At 48.4% G+C, this 21263-nt stretch overlaps 1 protein-coding gene across 1 annotated transcript in view; it reads right to left on the bottom strand.

Moving 5' to 3' along the window:
- LOC126215300 (acetylcholine receptor subunit alpha-like) overlaps nucleotides 1-21263 on the bottom strand; it is a 586475-nt gene that overhangs the window by 205929 nt on the left and 359283 nt on the right. The window contains exon 4 of the mRNA XM_049941983.1: nucleotides 16431-16475. Within this exon, the coding sequence (XP_049797940.1) occupies nucleotides 16431-16475 (45 nt within the window). The remainder of the gene's footprint in view (nucleotides 1-16430; nucleotides 16476-21263) is intronic.

Raw genomic sequence — 21263 nt, 5'->3', positions numbered from 1 at the left:
CACATGATCACACTGACAGAACCACAGGCACATAGATACAGGCAACAGAGCATGCACAATGTCGGCACTAGTACAGTGTATATCCACCTTTCGCAGCAATGCAGGCTGCTATTCTCCCATGGAGACGATCATAGAGATGCTGGATGTAGTCCTGTGGAACGGCTTGGCATGCCATTTCCACCTGGCGCCTCAGTTGTACCAGCGTTCGTGCTGGACGTGCAGACCGCGTGAGACGACGCTTCATCCAGTCCCAAACATGCTCAATGGGGGACAGATCCGGAGATCTTGCTGGCCAGGGTAGTTGACTTACACCTTCTAGAGCACGTTGGGTGGCACGGGATACATGCGCACGTGCATTGTCCTGTTGGAACAGCAAGTTCCCTTGCCGGTCTAGGAATGGTAGAACGATGGGTTCGATGACGGTTTGGATGTACCGTGCACTATTCAGTGTCCCCTCGACGATCACCAGTGGTGTACGGCCAGTGTAGGAGATCGCTCCCCACACCATGATGCCGGGTGTTGGCCCTGTGTGCCTCGGTCGTATGCAGTCCTGATTGTGGCGCTCACCTGCACGGCGCCAAACACGCATACGACCATCATTGGCACCAAGGCAGAAGCGACTCTCATCGCTGAAGACGACACGTCTCCATTCGTCCCTCCATTCACGCCTGTCGCGACACCACTGGAGGCGGGCTGCACGATGTTGGGGCGTGAGCGGAAGACGGCCTAACGGTGTGCGGGACCGTAGCCCAGCTTCATGGAGACGGTTGCGAATGGTCCTCGCCGATACCCCAGGAGCAACAGTGTCCCTAATTTGCTGGGAAGTGGCGGTGCGGTCCCCTACGGCACTGCGTAGGATCCTACGGTCTTGGCGTGCATCCGTTCGTCGCTGCGGTCCGGTCCCAGGTCGACGGGCACGTGCACCTTCCGCCGACCACTGGCGACAACATCGATGTACTGTGGAGACCTCACGCCCCACGTGTTGAGCAATTCGGCGGTACGTCCACCCGGCCTCCCGCATGCCCACTATACGCCCTCGCTCAAAGTCCGTCAACTGCACATACGGTTCACGTCCACGCTGTCGCGGCATGCTACCAGTGTTAAAGACTGCGATGGAGCTCCGTATGCCACGGCAAACTGGCTGACACTGACGGCGGCGGTGCACAAATGCTGCGCAGCTAGCGCCATTCGACGGCCAACACCGCGGTTCCTGGTGTGTCCGCTGTGCCGTGCGTGTGATCATTGCTTGTACAGCCCTCTCGCAGTGTCCGGAGCAAGTATGGTGGGTCTGACACACCGGTGTCAATGTGTTCTTTTTTCCATTTCCAGGAGTGTAGTAGAAATGGTTCATCCGATTCGTAGCGCACGTGGTAATTCAAAAGTAGGGCTCGTTGACGCCATAGGAACGACGTGGAAAGAGAACGTAATAAAAGAAGGCAGGTCAGCGGCGGCTGGGGAGTTCTCAGTGAGCTGGGCAAGGCTGCCGACAGAAGAGGGGCGGGAGAGAGACTTTCGCGTGGTGCCGTTCCCAACACCGAGGCGAGACCGCACTGCAGCGGAACACTACGCTTTCTTGTTTTGTTTCGTGCTGAATGATGATGAACGTCTCGCAGAGTTGTTGTTTGTCATTCACACATTGCAGTAAAACGATGTCGTGGACGTCGGACAAAGCAGCTACCACGAGAGTTGTGTAGGCGGGGTCCGCCCTTGGCAGACGGGCAGAGGGGTGTCTGCTTTCGTCAGCCAGTCTACGCTCCACTCAGCACCCACACCCCTCCGACAATTTCTCCCCAACGCCCCGCCATACTACGACACTCCCTCTGATACTCCCCATACCTCCGTCCCTACCTACAGTTACCTGGGATTACCTAATTCTCATAATGAAGTGAATGAGCATCACACGCATTACCCTCTCGCTTCAAAATTATGCACTGCAATGACACATCAGAGCAACTTGGCAGCTGCTTTGACGACTCCAGTAGGGAAAATGTCAATAACTGTTCTTTCTTTTAGTTGATTCAACCGTGGGTCCTTGCTGATGCATTGCATATAAACGGAACCCTTCCCCAGCCTGTTTCGCAGACTCCATTATTACTGTGCGACCTAGGCTTTGTGCCGGCCAGTGTGGCCGTGCGGTTCTAGGCGCGTCAGTCTGGAACCGCGTGACCGCTACGGTCGCAGGTTCGAAACCTGCCTGGGGCATGGATGTGTGTGAAGTCCTTAGGTTAGTTAGGTTTAAGTAGTTCTAAGTTCTAGGGGACTGATGACCTCAGATGTTAAGTCCCACAGTGCTCAGAGCCATTTGAACCTAGGCTTCGCGTTATAAAGGCATTTCCTGCACCACCACTCTACTAGAAAATGGGCTTATGACGCGAAACCTAGGTCGTAGAGTACTAACGAATTTTGTGAAACGAGACTGAAAAAGGGTTTTGTTGAGTTAGCACTATACCAATTCCTCTCTGCATTTCGGAAACTTTGGCCGTAATGTGCCATGTATGTTGATAAATATATTGTTACGTGCTTCTTCACGGGTCTGTAAATAGCTTCCACATACATTTCTCCTGTTCCATAGCTTTAGTCATTTCGTTTTTCCAGATCCTTACATCTATTTTATTTATTAATTTTTCACTTCGTTGCGAGCTATTGGAGTACAGCTTCCATTCCTGCAGAAAGTAAACGAACTTGATGACAATATTTTGGAAAGGGAAGAGAACGTAGACGAAAATGAGATGCGAGATGTGATGTAGCACTGAAAGACCTAAATCGAAACAAGGCCCCTGGAGTAGATGAGAATTCTCAGAGTTATAGAGATTCTTGCCAAAACTAAGCGAGAAAAAACTATTAAAGTTAGTATGGAAGATAGATGAAGCAAGCGAAGTATCCTAAGAATTCAAGAATAATGAACAACGCAGTAATTCCAAATCCACAAAAGGCACATGCTGACTGGTACTGGTAGAATAATGGAAAAGCTAGTAGAAGCCAACCTCGTGGGCGACCAGTTTGGGTTTCAGAGGAATGTGGCAACACGCGAGGCGAGTTTGAACCTACGACTTATCTCAATTGAGCGACTGAAGGAAGGGTTACCAACTTATATAACGTCTGTAGCTTTAAAGAGCGCTTGTCACAAATTTGAATGGAGTATTCTCTTTGAAATTCTGAAAGTAGTGGTAAAATACAGGGAGCGAAACGTTATTCGGAATTCATACAACAATCAGGCTGCAGTTATGAGAGTGGAAGGTCGTGAAAGGGGAGAGGTATCTGAGAAGGGAGCGAGTAACGCTCCATGTAGTTCAGTGCGTACACTGAGCAAGCTGCGGCGGAAGAACCGCTAATATGTCTTCATTCAGTTAGCGGCCTTCCTGAAGGCACATCAATATGAAGATGATCATTGTGACTGGAAGCGCTAATTGAATAAACAAATATTCGCTTTTAGAGACTGTTGTGGTTCTCACATAATTTCATAACCGCCACCTTCCTAGTGACCATGTCACTCATTATAGAAACCGAGGAGATCTCTGTACAGGGAAATACAACTCGGGATGAAGAAAAACAAGACTCTGAGGTTTGCTAATGACACCGTAATTCTATCACAGACGGCACAGCACTTGGGACAGAAGATGAACAGAATCGATAGAGCTTCGAAAAAAGTTATGGCTTGAACATCAATAAAAGTAAAAGAAGGATTACGAAATCTAGTCGAATTAAATCAGATTAGGAAATAAGAAACTGGAAGTAGAAAATGAGTTTTGGCATTTGGGCGACCGAAGTAAAGAGCATATAAAATGACGGCATGCAATAACAAGAAGAGCGTTCCTTTAAAAGAGAAATTTGTTAAGATCGACTATAAATTTAAGGGTTAGGAAGTATGCTCTGAAAGTGTTTGGAGTGTAGCTTTGTACACAAGTGAAACGTAGTTGGTAGATAGGTCACAGGAAGAGCACAGAAGTTTCGGAAATATGTAGTACAGAAGAATGCTAAAGGACAGATCAGCAGATCGAGTAGGTAATGAGGAGGAAAAAGTTGTGGCACAACTAGACTAGATGACGGGATCGGTTGATAAGACATATTCCGAGGTGTAAAGCAATAGTGGGAAGTGTGGCAGGTCAAAACTGTAGAGGGAGAGCGAGGCTTAAAGTACAGTAAGCACGTTCAGCTGGTCGCATGCAGAGATGAGGGAGAGCTGCATCAAGCCGATCTTCGGACTGAAGACCTCATCAACCCGTCACTGTTATGGAAGAGACCTACGATTTTATTAATGTCGTTGTTCCTTAAAACGCACTCCATTACACTTGTCGTGCCATTACTACTGCGACCCATCATTCCGTGCGTTACGGACCAGAAGCTGAGACAAAATAAAACGAGGGTGAGTTGTGGGCAGGATGGACCGCGCTACGTCGCAGTGTGCAGTAACTCACCCTACCGTCTCGGAAGAAGGGAAAAAATCTAAAACAAAAGAGGGAACCTCCCAAGCAGTTAGCGTCGTTCGATGTGAAAAAGTTTTGGGGTTGCGAGTTTAGTTTTCAAGTTGGCTTCGGTGCACGAATCGCTTCTATTATTGAAGCTGCCTGGGAACTTGGCATCGCAGATAAATATGAATAATGTACGCCGACGTCGACTTCGCTGCGGACTCGGCCGGCGCTCGGAGACGCAGCAGAACCAGGGGCGACCTCACCCTCCGCCACTCACCACCACTGTGTCTCTGCCGCTGCGTTTTCTGGTCTGGCAGCGGCTCACCGCCCTCGACTTGCGCAAACGTCTCCCGTTTTTCTTTCGTAAAACGGGTAATAATTTGGCGCCCCAGGGTTGGCTCATTATGGAGCGAATGGTCCCTCGAGAGGCCAGGATGATTTACTTTCCGTGGACTGCGTCAAATCCTTCTTTTTCTCCAATTGGTGCAGGTACCTTAAAACATTGACCGTGACCTCTCGGGTGGTGAAATCAGTTGGTCTCGGAAGACGTACAAAATGTTTCATATGTAGTGTCGTATGATTCTCAGTAGATAACTGATACTTTCAATTGCAAATCGGAGATATTCGCTACTTTTTAATTATATTTCGTAATTACCGAAAGTAATTATGTCTGACGAAAATACACATGTATGGCGTACTTCACTGTTCGCGCAATGTGACTCCACGTATTTCAGATTAAGTTTGGGTCTTTTATAAAAACTGAAATTGCTGCGAACGTAGCTACATCTTAAATCATCGTATTCATGTAGGCGAGTATGGAAGCTAAAAATGTGTCCTATAAAACTAAATACGAAATTAATAGTAAAAACGGAAGTATAAATTCGAAATTTGGCGTAACAAGAGTATTTTCAGAAGTTAGACGCCTTTTATCCTTGGACAACCGACGAAAGGAAATGTAATACGATATATTATACGAAAATTACTATAAGTTAATATGACTGACTGTTGAGACTTTTAGAGATTATGAATTGACTATTGAGAAACCGCAAATACGTGACTAGCAGAGGCCGTGTGTCGTCTTTTCTGGTCTTGGGTTGTTCTGTGACTCTGGACTGCCGTGAGGAGACCATACGGTTATCTGACTCGCGTATTAAAGTGTAAATGAAACAGAAAACCGTCCTGTCACGTTTCTAAATAAACCGCGGGCCAACTCATGTCTGCACCTAAGCTAAGCATTTCAATCTCACATATTTCACTGCTACCTGCATCGCTGCACTATGCTGACGTTACGTGCCTTTTGTGCCCAGGAAAACCACCAAGCGGTGTTGGTCATATTCTGTCTTAAAACTGGTATAATTTCCATGGGGTGCAGATGTGAGCACACACAACAGTCCCGCGGTCCATGGTTGGGGGTGCTTTCTACCAGCGCTACTCGCTCCCTTTGCTGTTGCACACCCAAATGGGGCAAGGGAAAATTGTTATTTATCGCGTGTGCCCTCTCTTGCCCACAAATTTTCTTTATTGAGAAACTTACCCTCCTGCCACCCCCTACCTCCAAATGACTCCACAACCACAGAAACAGTAAAGAGACATGAACAATTACGTACGTAAACCACACTAACAGCAGTGTTACGGAAGCAGTCGAAACGAACGGGGATAAATTACGGCCGGCCGCGGTGGTCTAGCGGTTCTAGGCGCGCAGTCCGGAACCGCGCGACTGCTACGGTCGCAGGTTCGAATCCTGCCTCGAGCATGGATGTGTGTGATGTCCTTAGGTTAGTTAGGTTTAAGTAGTTCTAAGTTCTAGGGGACTGATGACCACAGATGTTAAGTCCCATAGTGCTCAGAACCATTTGAACCATTTTTTTGATAAATTACGCAATAAAAAATACACTGATAGAAAAAACTGCAACATCAAGATAGAGTTGTGCGACATACGAAAGTTTGTAGGAATGTTTCTATGTTTGAAAGATGATGTCCATTGAAATTTCAAGCCAGTCACAGAAGGGTGGTGTTACCAGAACCATTATGAGGATGCATATCAGGTTTGCCTCGAGTACACGCTGTAACGATCTTAAGCGCTATTTACCTTTGACAATGGACGTGGTGAGTCGATGTCAGGAATGCATTTAAGACGACAAAGACGCCATTATCGGCACATCACTGAGTTGAACGAGGTCGTATAGTAGTGCTAGGAGAATCTGGATCTTCCTCCTGCGATATTGGCAGCAGAGCAGCCACTGTACATGACTGCTGGCAGCGATGACCCCGGCCGGCCATCGTGTTCGGCGGATGACTCTGGCGCATCCGCAGCAGCAGCTGGCGCCACACTAACTCAACGAACTGTCGTTACACATCGGTTACTTCACGGTCACCTCCGAGCCAGACGTCCTGTGGCGTGCATTCCACTGACCCCAAAACACGTCCCGTCAAGTGAGCGCTCGTTAGAGGCCGGAGTACAGGCCTGCTGTGTTTTCTGGTGCCAGTCGGCTGTGTATTGGTTAAAAGGGGGCTCACTGAAAGGCCCGAGACCGACCCGTCTGGACGCACTGCACCTGCTGCTGCGGTGCGATTTCGTGTGGCAGCGAGAGCACTCCTGTGCTTATCTCACGCACCTTGACTACGTCACTCTGGTGATCCGACCTGTTGCGCTAAATACATCGTTTTAAGAATAAAATAATAAAGCTAGGAAGCCAAAAACTGGTCATAAGGTGCAGATGTATGTCAAAATTACCTGGTACAAGTTTCAACTTGATCGGAACAAAATTTTAGTCAGAATCCACATTTTTTCGAAGAATAAGTGGCACTCAATAATAAAGCTAGAAAGCCAAAACCTTGTGTGACGCTTCAGTTCAACATAAAAGTAGTAACTACGAGACCCCATCAAGCTACCTCTAATAGTTTTCGAGTAATTTACTGAAAACTAAATTTCGAACAAAAATGTCCTTATATGTAGTAGATTAAGTATCTGTTATATTAATGATCGAAAGTACTGATTACAGCACGTGATGAAACCTATTAAATAATAGAGCTATAACAAGTTTCAAGACCTGGAGGTAAATAATAACAAATCAAAGACCTCTTAAAGTTGTAGTTCAGAGGTCATGTTCTACTGTCAGTACCGTTCTAAAAATTTGTATGTAGGCGAGGTAAGCCTTTTTCTGTGATTATATCCAACTTAACTACATTCATACATAAATTACGAAGATTCTAAACTGATTCATGACACTTTGCGTGTCCGAGAAAGTGGCCGCTTAAAGGCTGCTGCTTGGGCATAGAACGGATAGCAGCAGCTGTCCGCTGCGCCTGTATATAAATACGGCCCGACAGGCAAGACTTGAGTTCGCACCCAGCTACCGTACGGTCCACATCAGTCAAACGCCGGAGTACGCGATGCCTCGGATGACGTCACAGCAAGACCGCAATTAAACTCACGTTTTTTCGGTACAAATAGGAAGTGAAATAGCGAGGACTGTACCCCGTCCTGGGTAGATTATATTTCGCGGAAGTAACTGTCACTGTGCCGCGCGCATTTATCTTAACAAATCCGCGTGCCAAGTGGTGACAATTATTTTCCACTTTTGTGACGAGCAACTATTTTGATTATCACAAGTCAGGGCGAAAGATCGTTTATTGGGAACTTACTGTAAAGGTCGCCTCTGAACTGCTCATAGTGCTGTTAAGATTAGAGAGATTTATTATTACTATTAAAATAATGGTGTGCATGTGAAAATTTATCAAATATATCTATCAACTAGAACTCAACATCTTCATTTATAATCATAGTTCCTGAGCCCGCTGAGTAAGTACAGAATAGAAACATTTCTTTCAGTGGGCTGGAAAAGAATGTTGACTTGCTTACTGGAAACTATGGTCAGTACGTTCTCCATCGCTTTCTGGCTGACCACAAAAATAGTTTCCAGGCTCTTGCAAAACACGGCGAACAGTATTCTAATATTTCGTATTACTTATGATTTGTTATTATTATTAACCCGCCGCCTCACACTGTGATGTTGGAATGTTAATAACTTACATACGTTGCCTAGATGAATGTATTCCCGAAATGTCATTACTCTAATTATTTTTTGGTGTTGCGATTTTTTCCGTCAGTGTACCTGCGTTGAGACAGGAAGATTGTGATAGACACATGCAACCACGGCTGCGTGAGTCTGATGTTGACTTGACGCAAAATAGCTCACCTTCCAAAATGCTGTTTAGACCTCCCCCGTTAAGAGAGCACACTACTCAGCTTGTAGAGCTACAGGCTGCTTCCAGGTACGTGCTCCTCTAACTCTCCGCTGCTGATGACGCGTGCAGTGAGAAGGCTAGACCCGGAGCTGTCCTATTCTGGACGTGTCCGTGAACAAAACCCGAAGGAACCTGCCCCATACACAGGTGTACAGACGAGGACAACCCAGCGTGTCTTCAAGGAAGGGTGCAGCACGCGCCGCCCTGTAACGCTGGTCAGGAACAGTGGTTGGGGGGGAGATACAAACGGACAGGGACCAGAGACAAGTGAGACGCCTCGCCAATGACAACTGGTTTCAAACCCCACGGGAACTGCTGCTGACAGTCCGCCTCAAACAGCTTCCGAGAAGAGACGGTGAAGGGAACTGCACACAGTGGAATTCGGAGTCGCCTATCTCACAAAGCACCATTTCTCACAACGCCACGTGAAGCTCCGCGCCTCGAATGAGGGGAACATCCAGAAGCTGTACACAGCTGCCTGGGGACTACAGTGGGGTCCGACGAGTCACGGCTGAACGGCGACGATTGCGCCGACGGCTCAGTGAGGCGTTTAACCCGCAGTGTGCGGATCGGTTGGTTGGTTGGATGATTCGAGAGGCTAAACTACAAGGTCATCAGTCCCTTTTTCCTCGAGCAGACAGCTCTACGTGGCTGTAGATCAGATATAGCCTAACGTGCCAAACCCAGTGAACGAAAACCCCAAGTTCTGTCAGTGGAGTTGAAGTAAGGGACAAAAAGAGAAAAGGGAGACGAGGAAGAAAGGCAAGCAAGGTACCCCATCTAGGGAGCAGCCAGAAGCCCCTTAAAGCAGAGTGCAACGAGGGGCATACATCCCCCAGCGCCTTACAGGAGGAAGTCGACACTGAGATTGCCTCGGAGAGTAACGTCACACACAGCGCAAGGGAAAAGCAGAGAGACAAAACACAAGCAAGTGTAACAGACAATGCGAGACGGGGTGGGGGAGAGAAAAAGACCAGGGAGGGTGAGAACTGGGTTGGTCCACCAAGCCAAACAGCTCTAGCCGATTCTGTGCTGAGGAGGCATCAGAGTATGCTACCGACCCCTCAATGGGCCGTTGAGGTTAAGTGGCCCTCCATTAAAGAGAGTGATAAAACCCCTTTCACCAATAAAATGTAAACTACATCAGCCGCTGGCGCATCATCTCTTACACCAGGGGTTGCGAGTCAGGGTTATGAGTCCCCTGCAGGGCTGCTAGGTTGGGACAGTCCATCAAAATGTGGACCACCAGAAAACAGGAACCACAGTGACACTGGGGCGGAGATGACCACGAGTCAGCCAAGTATGGCCGATACAGACCCTGCAAAGGGCGGTAGAGTCCTTGTGAGAGGTCTGCAAGGAGATCCACAATTTGTAATCTCCTTTACCACCAGTGGTTTGTTTAGTGAAGTCAGACTGAGATATTCCATATTCCAGATTTCAAAACTTGGAGCTATAATACAGATCAGAGGTCTGTTTCCGAAATACCGATCTCAAGAGCTGGTTTACAGGCAGCCAGTTTGGCCAGGCTATCAATGAGTGTTCATTCCCCAAGATCCCAGCATGGCCCAGGCTCCAGATGAAGGTCACTGAGTATCCACATTGCTCTAGGGCACACAGCGAATCTTGAATGGCACTGATCGAAAGTAACACTAGTCGAGAGCTTCGAAACTGCTTGAGTCACTACAGATGAGGAAGGATCCCACTGGTATAGGAACAGATATGCTCAAGAATACGAGAGATAGCAACCAACTCCACGTGAAAACACTACAGTCATCTGGAAAGGAGAGCAATTCAAAGCTCACGTATCCAGCAACCATCGAGCCATCAATGTGGACTACTTCTGAATTCCTGGATGCGCCGCTGTGGTGGAGGGAGAGCACACAATCAGGGTTCAGAAAGGAGGGACCAGACATGGATAGTGATTGTAATCACTGCACTTGGACACCATTGCAGGAGATGGATTTCTGTGTTTGGAAAGAGGTGATGGCAGTTCAGATGCTTAGGAAAGCTGCAGGTGTGGGCAACGTAACTGACAAGCGGTTGTCAGCGCCTGATTGGCAATGTAGGAAACCAAGCCTCCACGAGTAAAATATTCACAGGACTAATCTGATAGGATCCTATTGCAAGCTGAAACCCACAGTGGAGCATTGGATCCAGTGCCTGCAATGCTGGGGGCGCTGCTGAGTCGTGTGCCAGACTCTCACAATCAAAATTGAATTGTGTCGGGCCTTTGTAAAGCTATAAAAGGATAGTGTGGTATGCATCCCAGCTGGTGTTACTCAGGCAGTAAGGTGTACTGAGGTGCAGCCAGTACTTTCGCTTAATCTGGCGAAGATGGGGTCCCCACATCAACTGAGAATCAAAGACCAGTCCTAAAGACCCATAAGTCTCCACCACAGTAAGTAGCTAGCTGTCGATATAACGTGCTGGTTGTGGGCAAATGGTACAACGTTGACAGAAGTGCATGACATGCGTACTGGCGGCCATGGACGAGGGTTCATGCTTGTGCTTTTTGTATGGCGCCTTGCAGTCGACGTTCAGCGATACACGGACTAGAGGAGCAACAGTAGAGGCAAAATTCGTCAGCATAGAAGGAGGACCCCACAGCTGCTGCTAGACATTTGATGGCTACTAGAAAGAGAGAGACACAAGTACAGAGCCCTGTGGCATCTCATCCTCTTGGATATGGGGTACTGTGGAAAGCACAAACTTGTACGTGGAATGTATACTGCTACAGGAAGTTGTGGATTAAAATAGGAAGTAGACCCCGGAGGCCCCACTTGTGTAAGGTAGCAAGGATGTGCTGTTGCCATGTGTTGTCATAAGCCTTCTGCAAGTCGGGGAAGATAGCTGTAAGGTCTTGACTTCGAGCAAGAACTGTTCACATGGCAGACTCCAGGTAAACCAGGTTACCACTAGTGGAATGGTCTTGGCAAAAACCACCATGGGACGAAGCTAGAGGTCCCCAAGCTCAAGAGCCAACACAGCTACCGGGTGCCTGAGTGTTCAAGAAACTTACAGTGAGCTACAGTGAAACTAATTGGGCGATAACTGTCCATCTCTAGCGGGTGCTTACACGGTTTCAGTACTGGAACGACGATGCTTTCTCGCCATTGGGATGGGAGCTCGCCCTCGCTCCAGATGTGGCTGATGCTGGCAAGGATACAACGTTGACAATCCACTGATAGGTGCTTGTTCATTTGGTTCTGGAAGCAGTCTAGCCCTGAGACTGCAGCATGGCAGTTGGCTACACCACTGGCGAATTCCCACATGGAGAATGGAAAATTGTATAGCTCCAGGTGGCATATGGTAAAAGATAATTTTAGGACACAAAAGGCAAGTTGATAATGCTCAGAAACAGAGGCTTGAGCATAGTGCAGAGTAAAATGTTCGCTGACATCATCCGGGTCAGTGTAGACAGTGCCAGTCAAGGTAATACCTGGTACATGCATTTGTCTGGTATCCATAAAGGTGTCTGATCTGAGCCCAGACCTGCGAAGGAGGTATGTGGTCCAAAGTTTGAAATTTACTTTCTTGCTTCAGTCTTTCTATTAGATGGCAGATCAGGGCACAGATCCACTTAAAGGCACTGTGGTCCTCCATCGATGGGTGCCACTTGTGCCACTGGAGAGTCTGCCTATAGTCTCCAATGGCCTCTGCGATATTTGATGACAACCAAGGTACAGTCTTCCGTTGGAGTGGGCCTGAGGAAAGGGGATGCCAAATCAGCTCCTCTAAGAACGACTGTAGTTGTATTCTGAATTACTTCATCGATATGTCCATGCATCAGGGAGCCACAGGCGTCGGCAGAGGTGGTAGCATCCCAGTCTGCTATGCTGAGAGGCATTGGTGGGAGTGCTGCCGAGGGAGGGACAGGAATCTCTGGAAGTGGTAACTTCCACACAGGTGATTGTGGACTCTTCAGTGGATGGAATACAAGGGCTGCAGATGAAAAGGTCAAAGGGAGAAAGTTCTGTGTGCCACACTAAAGTGTGTGTGCCAATATTCAAGAGTCAAAGGTCAAGTTGTTAGTTTTCGAAGTCTTTACTAAGGTCAGTGATCGTGGTCCCACCCCACAAAGGGTTAACAGCGTTGAAATTACTCATGATTAGGAAAGGTTGGGAAGCAGAGAAACCAATGTAAGCAATATGTTCTGAGACACTTCACCATCAGGAAAGAGGTGAACATTGTAGATGGTAATACCCTGAAATGCCCTTACCTGATCAATCACAGTCTCCAAAGGTGTACTTGAGAGGCACAAGTTCACTGTATAGAGCGTAATGGGTGGGACTACCATCGTCAAAGGGGGCGACGTCATTATAGCTGGAGCATATAACATTGTTTCATACGCTGGGTGCAGCTGTTTGTACTACATCTTGGCCTCTTGGTAAGTTAGTCTTCTCTCTCTGGGAAACAGTGCAGCCTGGTGAGCACAGAGAATGGTACTTTCCACAGTTGACACAGATGGGGGGAAGGACATATGGAGCATATGCATGCAATATTCATCCACAATCTCTACAGATAGTGCTGGCTGATAACACAAAGACATGTGACTGAATTTGAAACACTTGAAGCACAGAATGGGGGAGGGAGGGGAGGGGCATACGGTTTGCCATTGCATTGGTGTGCCATCACCTTGACGTTTTCAGGCAATGAATCGCCCTCAAAGGCCAAGATCAAGTCACCGGTGTCCTTTGGTCCCCTATATCCGTGGTAGACAAAGTGTACACACCATCACACTATGTTGGTGCACAACTTGTCATCAGTTGAAGAGCAGGTATCGATAGAAAATGATTCCTTGAACCATGTTTAGATTGTTATGGGAAGTGACAGTCATTGGTATATGGTTCAAATGGCTCTGAGCACTATGGGACTCAACATCTTAGGTCATAAGTCCCCTAGAACTTAGAACTACTTAAACCTAACTAACCTAAGGACATCACACACACCCATGCCCGAGGCAGGATTCGAACCTGCGACCGTAGCAGTCCCGCGGTTCCGGACTGCAGCGCCAGAACCGCTAGACCACCGCGGCCGGCATTGGTATATCATCTAGCTTTTTACAAGAGGGCAGCGCCCTAGATTGACCATGGGATGCTGTTCTGATCAAAATTAACCTTTTCATTTTAGAGATGGCTGCCACTTCCCCAAACTTGTCTTCTAAGATATTCACAAAAATTTGGGCTTTGTAGTCAAGAAGCAATCCCCACCAGTCTTTGTGCAAACTAAGTATTGGGGGGAGTATTGTTCTGCTTATTGCTTAGCCCTATGTTCCTACCATGGGAGAGCAAGGGAAGGGAACATTTTAGGGTTGTATCTCACCATACTGATGGAAGACTGTCCTTTCACAGAGACTGCTGGGGACTTATGGCCACCAAAAGGAGATACCTTCATGTGCTTCATTTGTGACTCATCTACCATGAATGCAAACCTCTCTGAATGGGTGCTCTCGCTATAGGTGTCTGGCCAATAACCTGTGGCCCCATCACAACAGGCATATACTCCTTGGCATACATGGCGTTTTCAGCTAAGGCACCAGCAGTGCAATCCCTGCATGGTCAGGGGCTACCAACGAGCAGGTACTTGACGACCCTGCCCCCCCCCCCTCCTCCCCCAGAGTGAGATGGCTACTGTGCTGTTTTGCGTATATTACTTTATTAAAGGAAAGGGCACAAAGATGGAAGGGCACAAGGGTGGACAACATGCCACGTTGGGCGACCTTCCCTGCACGATCCGCACTCCTGGAGGATTTTGAAAATTGGTGGCAGGTCAAACCCAAAAATGGGGTTCATGTGTTTATTTAATGAAACGTTGTAGAGAACACCGGAAGTGGAAACTCGAGTACCAATCACAAACAAGGTCTAAGCTGGGTCTGCGCCAAGAAAAGCATCTGACAGAGAAGCACAGGGGGAAGGGATAGTGGAAGTTTGGAGCACAGGAAGGAAGCAATGCTGCAAAGGTTGATGCTCGGTTGTAGACGAGCACGTACAAAAGAACTGTGAGCCTCCTGGGGGGCATTCTGTGGAAGGTCTAGTTGAAGCCATAAGCGATGATGTGATGTTTTTGGGCTACTTCTCTACCACAGCTCGCTCACGCACCTTACTATGGACATTATGTCAACATCCTCGGTGCCTTTTCCTCGACATGTTCGTGATGGTTATACTGTGGGCACGCATATCTTCCAAAATGACAACCTGTGTTCACAGTTTCCTGGTTTCAGTAACACTCGGGCACAATATCTAATCTGGAAATGTCGTGATAAATGATCTTACCTTAACCCTGTTGGGAATGTCTCGGATTGTTTGGAACGGCGGGTGAGACGTAGCAGTCGATATGCCCACGGCGTGGCGACCCTGCAGGTTCAGAGTAAAGAACGGGACACTTCAACAGGACAGGACTCAGGTGAAGAAACTAGTGGAGCGTTGTTCTTCTTCGCCACTGAGCCCGTATTATCAAGGGCAGGAGCGGCTGAGTTGTATCCTGTAGGGTCGACTAATTTTTCCCTCTGAGCTGAGATGCTCGAGATGGGGTCGCCAAGACGATTTACTGCCCTAAAAGAAGTGTGTTTCATTCAGAGCGGCGTGGCATGTGTGTAAAGCAGGATGCATCCTATAAGGGCTGTCAAATGAAAACCGAAACCCACCGTAAAATACTGCCTAAGCGACAGGCGGCCCCATACTGCCCCATACTGCTCCGTTCCCATACCGCCGCTGTTGTGGTAGGGCACATCACGGATGCACGCAGTTGTCGGTGGACTGTTAACACGGAGGAAAGCAAAGAAGAGCAGAGAGGGGTGATTCGTTTGCAGCTCCATCAGGGAGCTGGAGTGCACGAAACTGATCGCGGCTCGTCCGCTGCCTACGGTGGGCACTGCTCGTCGCTGACGTGTGCGCACAAGGCAGGGGCGGTTCACGTAAGTGCGCCCTTCACTGCTGGACCAGCCGCGCGCAGTAAGGGGCCGTCGAGCTGCCACCACCCCAACCACTAACTTCGACAAAGCCGAAATTTAACATGCCGCTCACGTAAAGAAACGACGTAAAGGTCAGGAAACAGAAGAAACCTTTTTGGAAGCTGACTCGAGGATGTAAATTCCTAGGGGCTCTGATGTGTAATTATACAGATCTTGACTTTAATGCATGCAGAGTTCTGATAGTTTTCTGTATTACGTAAACACTGTGTTTGAAGAACGAGCAGGGTAAGGTGGAGGGCAGTCGTTCTCTCCAGTATAACTGTTTTCTTTTTCCGAAAATAGACGTACGTGGTAATAAAGGGGTTATTCCCACAATTATCGGTTTGAGTAGACTAGCGCCCGTCGTACTTTGTTGTCACTATACTTTACAGAAGTACCAGTCAGTGGCTGAAACGTAACTCTTTCTCCATCCCTAAAGTCTCTCCTTCCAAATGGCAAAATCCAATTTACTGTGTGTATGTGTGTGTGTGTGTGTGTGTGTGTGTGTGTGTGTGTGTGCGTGTGTGCGTGTGTAGTGTACGAACGAAGGAAATAAATGAAAGGACACACGCTCTGCGCCATCACCGCATTCGGAATAGGACACAAAATCCATAACACTGCTAGAAAATACCCTCCGCCATGGCCTGTAGAGTGGTGTACAGATGTTGGTATACTTTGCAGATGCTGTTCTTCTGGGAAACGTACGTCCTAGTAACGCTCCTTGTGTGCTCTAAGTGTCTACAGAAGACAATAACTAGGGAGCGGAAAGGTAAGCTACGAGCTGTTGGTGTAAAAAATGCACTGGGACGGCGGAAAAGACTTACCTGCTCCACCCACAGGTTCGTCGTCATTATCTGGTTCTTCAGATTCTGAAACAGAGAAAAACAAGCATTAGTTACGCCAGTCGTGTGCGCGTCCGGACGACTACACAACACATGCAATACGCAGGAAACGAGGTACAAGACATCTCTCGACATACGACAACAGAGAATTTTACTGTCACAGAGTTGTTAGGCAGCAACCTGACGCTTTATATATAACTTTACTTACGCCAAGACGCGTTTACGCTCCTCACACTTGTTCAGTTCGCGTAATTCACTTGTTTGTTGACCATCATTAAGTCTATGTCCACGGCAGCTGCTTTTTATTCCGTTTCTTAGAGCTTCTTTCTCATATGGGGAATGCTGCAGTAAAGCATAGAATCTAAAATTGGGTGTGTGTCATGTAGAGAAATAAGGAGTTATAAAATATATTATGGAAGACATAACCCGAAAGAAATGCGATTATTTTTAAAAAATCGGCATCTGAAAATTTTTGATTATGTAATTAAAAATATCAAACAACAAATGAATCGAAGTTCTAAAACGGACTACTTCAAAAGAGTTTCTCCTTTGAGAGATCGATAGTAGGGCTGCAGCACAGAAAGACGTACTGGGGGTGGATGTAAACATTTCTGAACTTTTCCCCCAGCCAGTGCCGAAGCATGCCGAGTGCAATTTTAGGCCCGGAGCTAGAAAGAGGCAGCAGAGCCGATGCTGCAAATACTGTGGCACACAGTACTCGAGCGAGATGTCTGACTCGCCTGTTTGGCGATGACGTCACTCTGACAGCGCTGCACGGTGTCGTGACCTTACACGAGGACGCCTTTCAGCCTTCTGACATTGTGGAAAGCGGCACGCTTTGAGAAACCGGGGTGAATACCGCTTACGAAGCCAGAGGACCGGGCCACATTTGGTCATCCTCGCCGAGGAATAACGTCACTGCCTCCGACGGACGGGTACGAGCACTCCAGGTGCAGTGAGCCGAGCCGACCTGCCACATCCGCCTACTGCCACCGACGCTGCAGCCGGCGTGGACTGCCGGTCTCTGCCACTGTGGGCTGTGGACTGCTCGTCGTTGAACTCGTGTGTCGGTAACAGTGGGACACTCGAGCTCGTCCGTGCTGTCTGAGCGACGCGGTCTCCCTGGTACGATCGTATTCTGTCCTCTGTAGGTGTCATCCAGCAACAGGCTGTACGCGTTTGTTCGTACACTCGACGTGTCAGCAGGAGTGTAGAATTTCATTTTTCTGTTGTAAGGATGACAGTCTCAGTCTCATTTAGAATGCAATCCCCTGCCAGTGCGGGCAAAACGTGCGAAGGCCGGGCTGCCTGTACGGTACCAGAGAGATGCACCGAACATCGACGTCACACAGTCAACCTACACTCGACGAAGCCCGCTCTGGCGCAGTGTTGCATCTCCCACAGTCGTGTCACGAGTTACGACTGCGCCAGTCCGACACCTTCTGGGCTTGCAATGTGAAAGACAACCGACAACACGACGGACTAATACACGGAAACGGCGGCTTTGCACGGAGCGCCGGCCTCGAGCACGACAGCAGTCACCCTGGGAGTTGGATCGCGTCGTGGCAGCTGACGAGACGAGGACTGGGCCAGCTCCGGCCGGCCAGAGGATACGAGAGCGGCGCCCGGCAGCAGACAACCGCACATGGCGACAAGCCGGCCTGCCCAAATACCGCACCCCGCTGAATACCCGAGAAATATTCAAAGTCTTCCATTCGTTAATTTAGCGCTGTTAAACTACAGAAAACTGTAAACTACAATCTACACAGTTTCATTATTTGCGAATGCAGAACTAAGAAAAATGGTTCAAATGGCTCTGAGCACTATGGGACTCAACTGCTGAGGTCATTAGTCCCCTAGAACTTAGAACTAGTGAAACCTAACTAACCTAAGGACATCACAAACATCCATGCCCGAGGCAGGATTCGAACCTGCGACCGTAGCAGGCTTGCGGTTCCAGACTGCAGCGCCTTTAACCGCACGGCCACTTCGGCCGGCGCAGAACTAAGACGCTGCGCAAGTGGATACTGGAAATCTAGCGTTGCAGCTTAAGCTACACGTCGTTTAAGAATCACGAAAGAAGGCTGTATACGTGGAAGAGTCCTGGAGACATTGGAAAGTCTCAGATAGATTATATAATGGTAAGACAGAGATTTAGGAACCAGGTTTTAAATTGCAGGACATTTCCAGTGGCAGATGTGGACTCTCACCACAATTTATTGGTTATCAACTGAGGACTAAAACTGAAGAACCTGAAAAAGGTAGGAATTTAAGGAGATGGGACCTGGATAAAATGAAAGAACCACGGGTTATAGAAAGTTTCAGAGAAAGGACGGTTGTAGAGGGAATAGGTCCACTCATACCAGAAAGCTTTCCGGTTGAAATGGATGGATTGGGACCCCGTCGCAGTTGTGTCGACCAGGTACTCAGCCAAACGTCACACACTGAGGCCGGATCTCAGAAACGGTTGAAAACAAGAGGGCAGTGTATTGACTGCTGCACACGAGACGGTTTGGAGGCAAGGTTTATTTACAAAATTCTCAACGCGGTACCATGCGGTCGAATAAGATCCTTATTAAATAATATATTCTCTGTGACACACCTTTCCAATTAACAACAGGTAACAGTAAAAGTAAAATCAGACATCTAAATAAAGGGCTGCCTTAAGGCTGCCCCGTGTCCCGTTTAACCCACATATTTCGGATACACAAAATACGAGATCTACAAAATTTATATGTGCTGACGACTTTGCTCTTACCTCCCGCAGCAAGTTCGTAGAGGAAGGCAGCAGAATCTCCCCGGAAGACCTTACAGAGCTAGGCAGATACTTTGCCAACTGGAGACTGATTCCAAACAAGAGCAAAACTGATATGTCGTGTTTTCACGTCCACGATAAACAAGTACGTCTAAAGCTGCAAGTATATTTTAACGAGAACATAGTTCGCTACAATTGTTTCACAAAATATTCCGAGATAACAATGGGCCGAACAGTGTCTTTTAAAAGTCATTTAGAAAACTCTACCCTCACAACATCAGCACTGACTTTTAGGCACTAGATTGCCAAATACTACGCTCCAATCTGGTCAAACAGCCTCCAGGTAAAGAAGACTGACAGCAAACTGAATGAGACGAAGAGAATGATTTGTGGCTGAATAAGAAGCTCTCCCCTCCCTGGGCTACTGTTTTGAGTCACATGTCGCGCCTCCCTACGTCCGCAGTTAGGGTGTACAGCAAATCTGTAGCCAATCCGCACCTTCCAATGCGCAGTGTCCTGACTGAAGATGCTCTGCAGAGGCTTAAGTCTAGATCCCCCCCACACACACACACATCACTACCATCAACGGACAGTTTCGAAATTAACGCCATGTGGAGAGAACGTTGGGAGGCATTGAAATCAGGTCACGCTCCACCCACTATCGACTGCACTTCACCGCGACCAAAAACGGAACTGACTCGCGGCGTGTGGAAAACACTCGACAGAGTGTCACGTGGCATCAGCCGTGATTCATCTTACAAACGGGGAATGATCGAATCAGACTCTGTACTGGACTGCATTTATTGTGTGGACGGTTGGAGAAGAGGAGGTTCTCCGAACTGTGGAACACTCAGGGAATACTGGTGCTCCGTGACCAGCTGCACGCCACCATCTGTCGCAGCAGTCTGTGTGGGGAAGGGTACACAAACAGCTGCATGCGAAAGCTCTGCAGGGGCTGAACGCGGGCTCTGATAGAACATTCTGCGATCGGCTGCTGAACCGAGTCGCCCAAGCATCAACAATTCCTCTCTAGAGTACAGGTAATGGACGGCATTTTCAATCTACACAGTTACCACCTTCGGACTAACGAAAATCCACACGCCATCTTGGAGGCCCACTACCAGCGTCAGTTTCCATCAACGTTTCACCTGTGAATAGCTACAGCGGTGTAAACTACCTGCAGTTCTTTAGGCCGTTACAATCACTCCACTTGATGTTCCACGTGGCTGGTTGGTGACGTGGCCCCTTCCACACTGTCAGCCTGTTCTGGCTCGCTGGTTGAGTGACCAGCACTATCTCCTGCTCTTACATCCTGTGCCTTTTGATCTTCGGGCCACATCTGAGAACTTCCGCACTCCTGCTGAGATCTGTGGAACGCCACGGATTTTCCAATGCGTGGGACAGTAGTAGTGGAGGAGGATTTGAAGATCCTGAAATGTGAAATGTAATCTGCCAGTACGAAGGATAGAGTAACTTTCAGGGCTGTGTTCGCTTTTTTCTAAGCGTTCCCGACACTAAGTTGTAATGACTCTTTCAGTTAATGCTCGAGTGTACATCCCACTGGTTCTTAGTCAGCAATTACGGACCACCCCGAGCACTGGCCGCCACAGTAGCCCAGCCCCCTGCTGTGGGTTGATTAAGGCACGGCGCCCGTGCTGCGAGTCTGCCCCTTTCACTGCCCAGCAGGCAGGCAGTCAGTCAGTCACTGAACCAATCAGTCATCAGTCAGTCCCTGGGCACCTCGCGGCACGTGTCGGAATTTCCGCCTACTCGCTGTGACACCGAGGCCGCACACACTGGAACCCCAACAGGTGGGGGGAGGCGGGGGAGAAGAGCCGTGTTATCTTTTTTTCCGTCGGCGTTTTTGCTTTTACTGCCGTAAAGCAACAGGCCGCTCTGTATCGAGGGGCACGCATCACGGACTTGCGTGCGTCTGCTGAACGGGAGTGAGGAAATGAACAGGTCGGGGCCCCGACAATGTCCAGTTACGCTGTCGTCTGTACGGGCCCCTTTCATCTGTTTCACTACACGGTTAACCCGGCCGACGGTGCACGGTACCC

This window comes from Schistocerca nitens, chromosome 12 (genome assembly GCF_023898315.1).
Source record: "Schistocerca nitens isolate TAMUIC-IGC-003100 chromosome 12, iqSchNite1.1, whole genome shotgun sequence".
Classification (NCBI taxonomy): domain Eukaryota; kingdom Metazoa; phylum Arthropoda; class Insecta; order Orthoptera; family Acrididae; genus Schistocerca; species Schistocerca nitens.
Note: the sequence above shows the minus strand (reverse complement) of the source record. Positions and strands in the feature narration are given on the sequence as shown.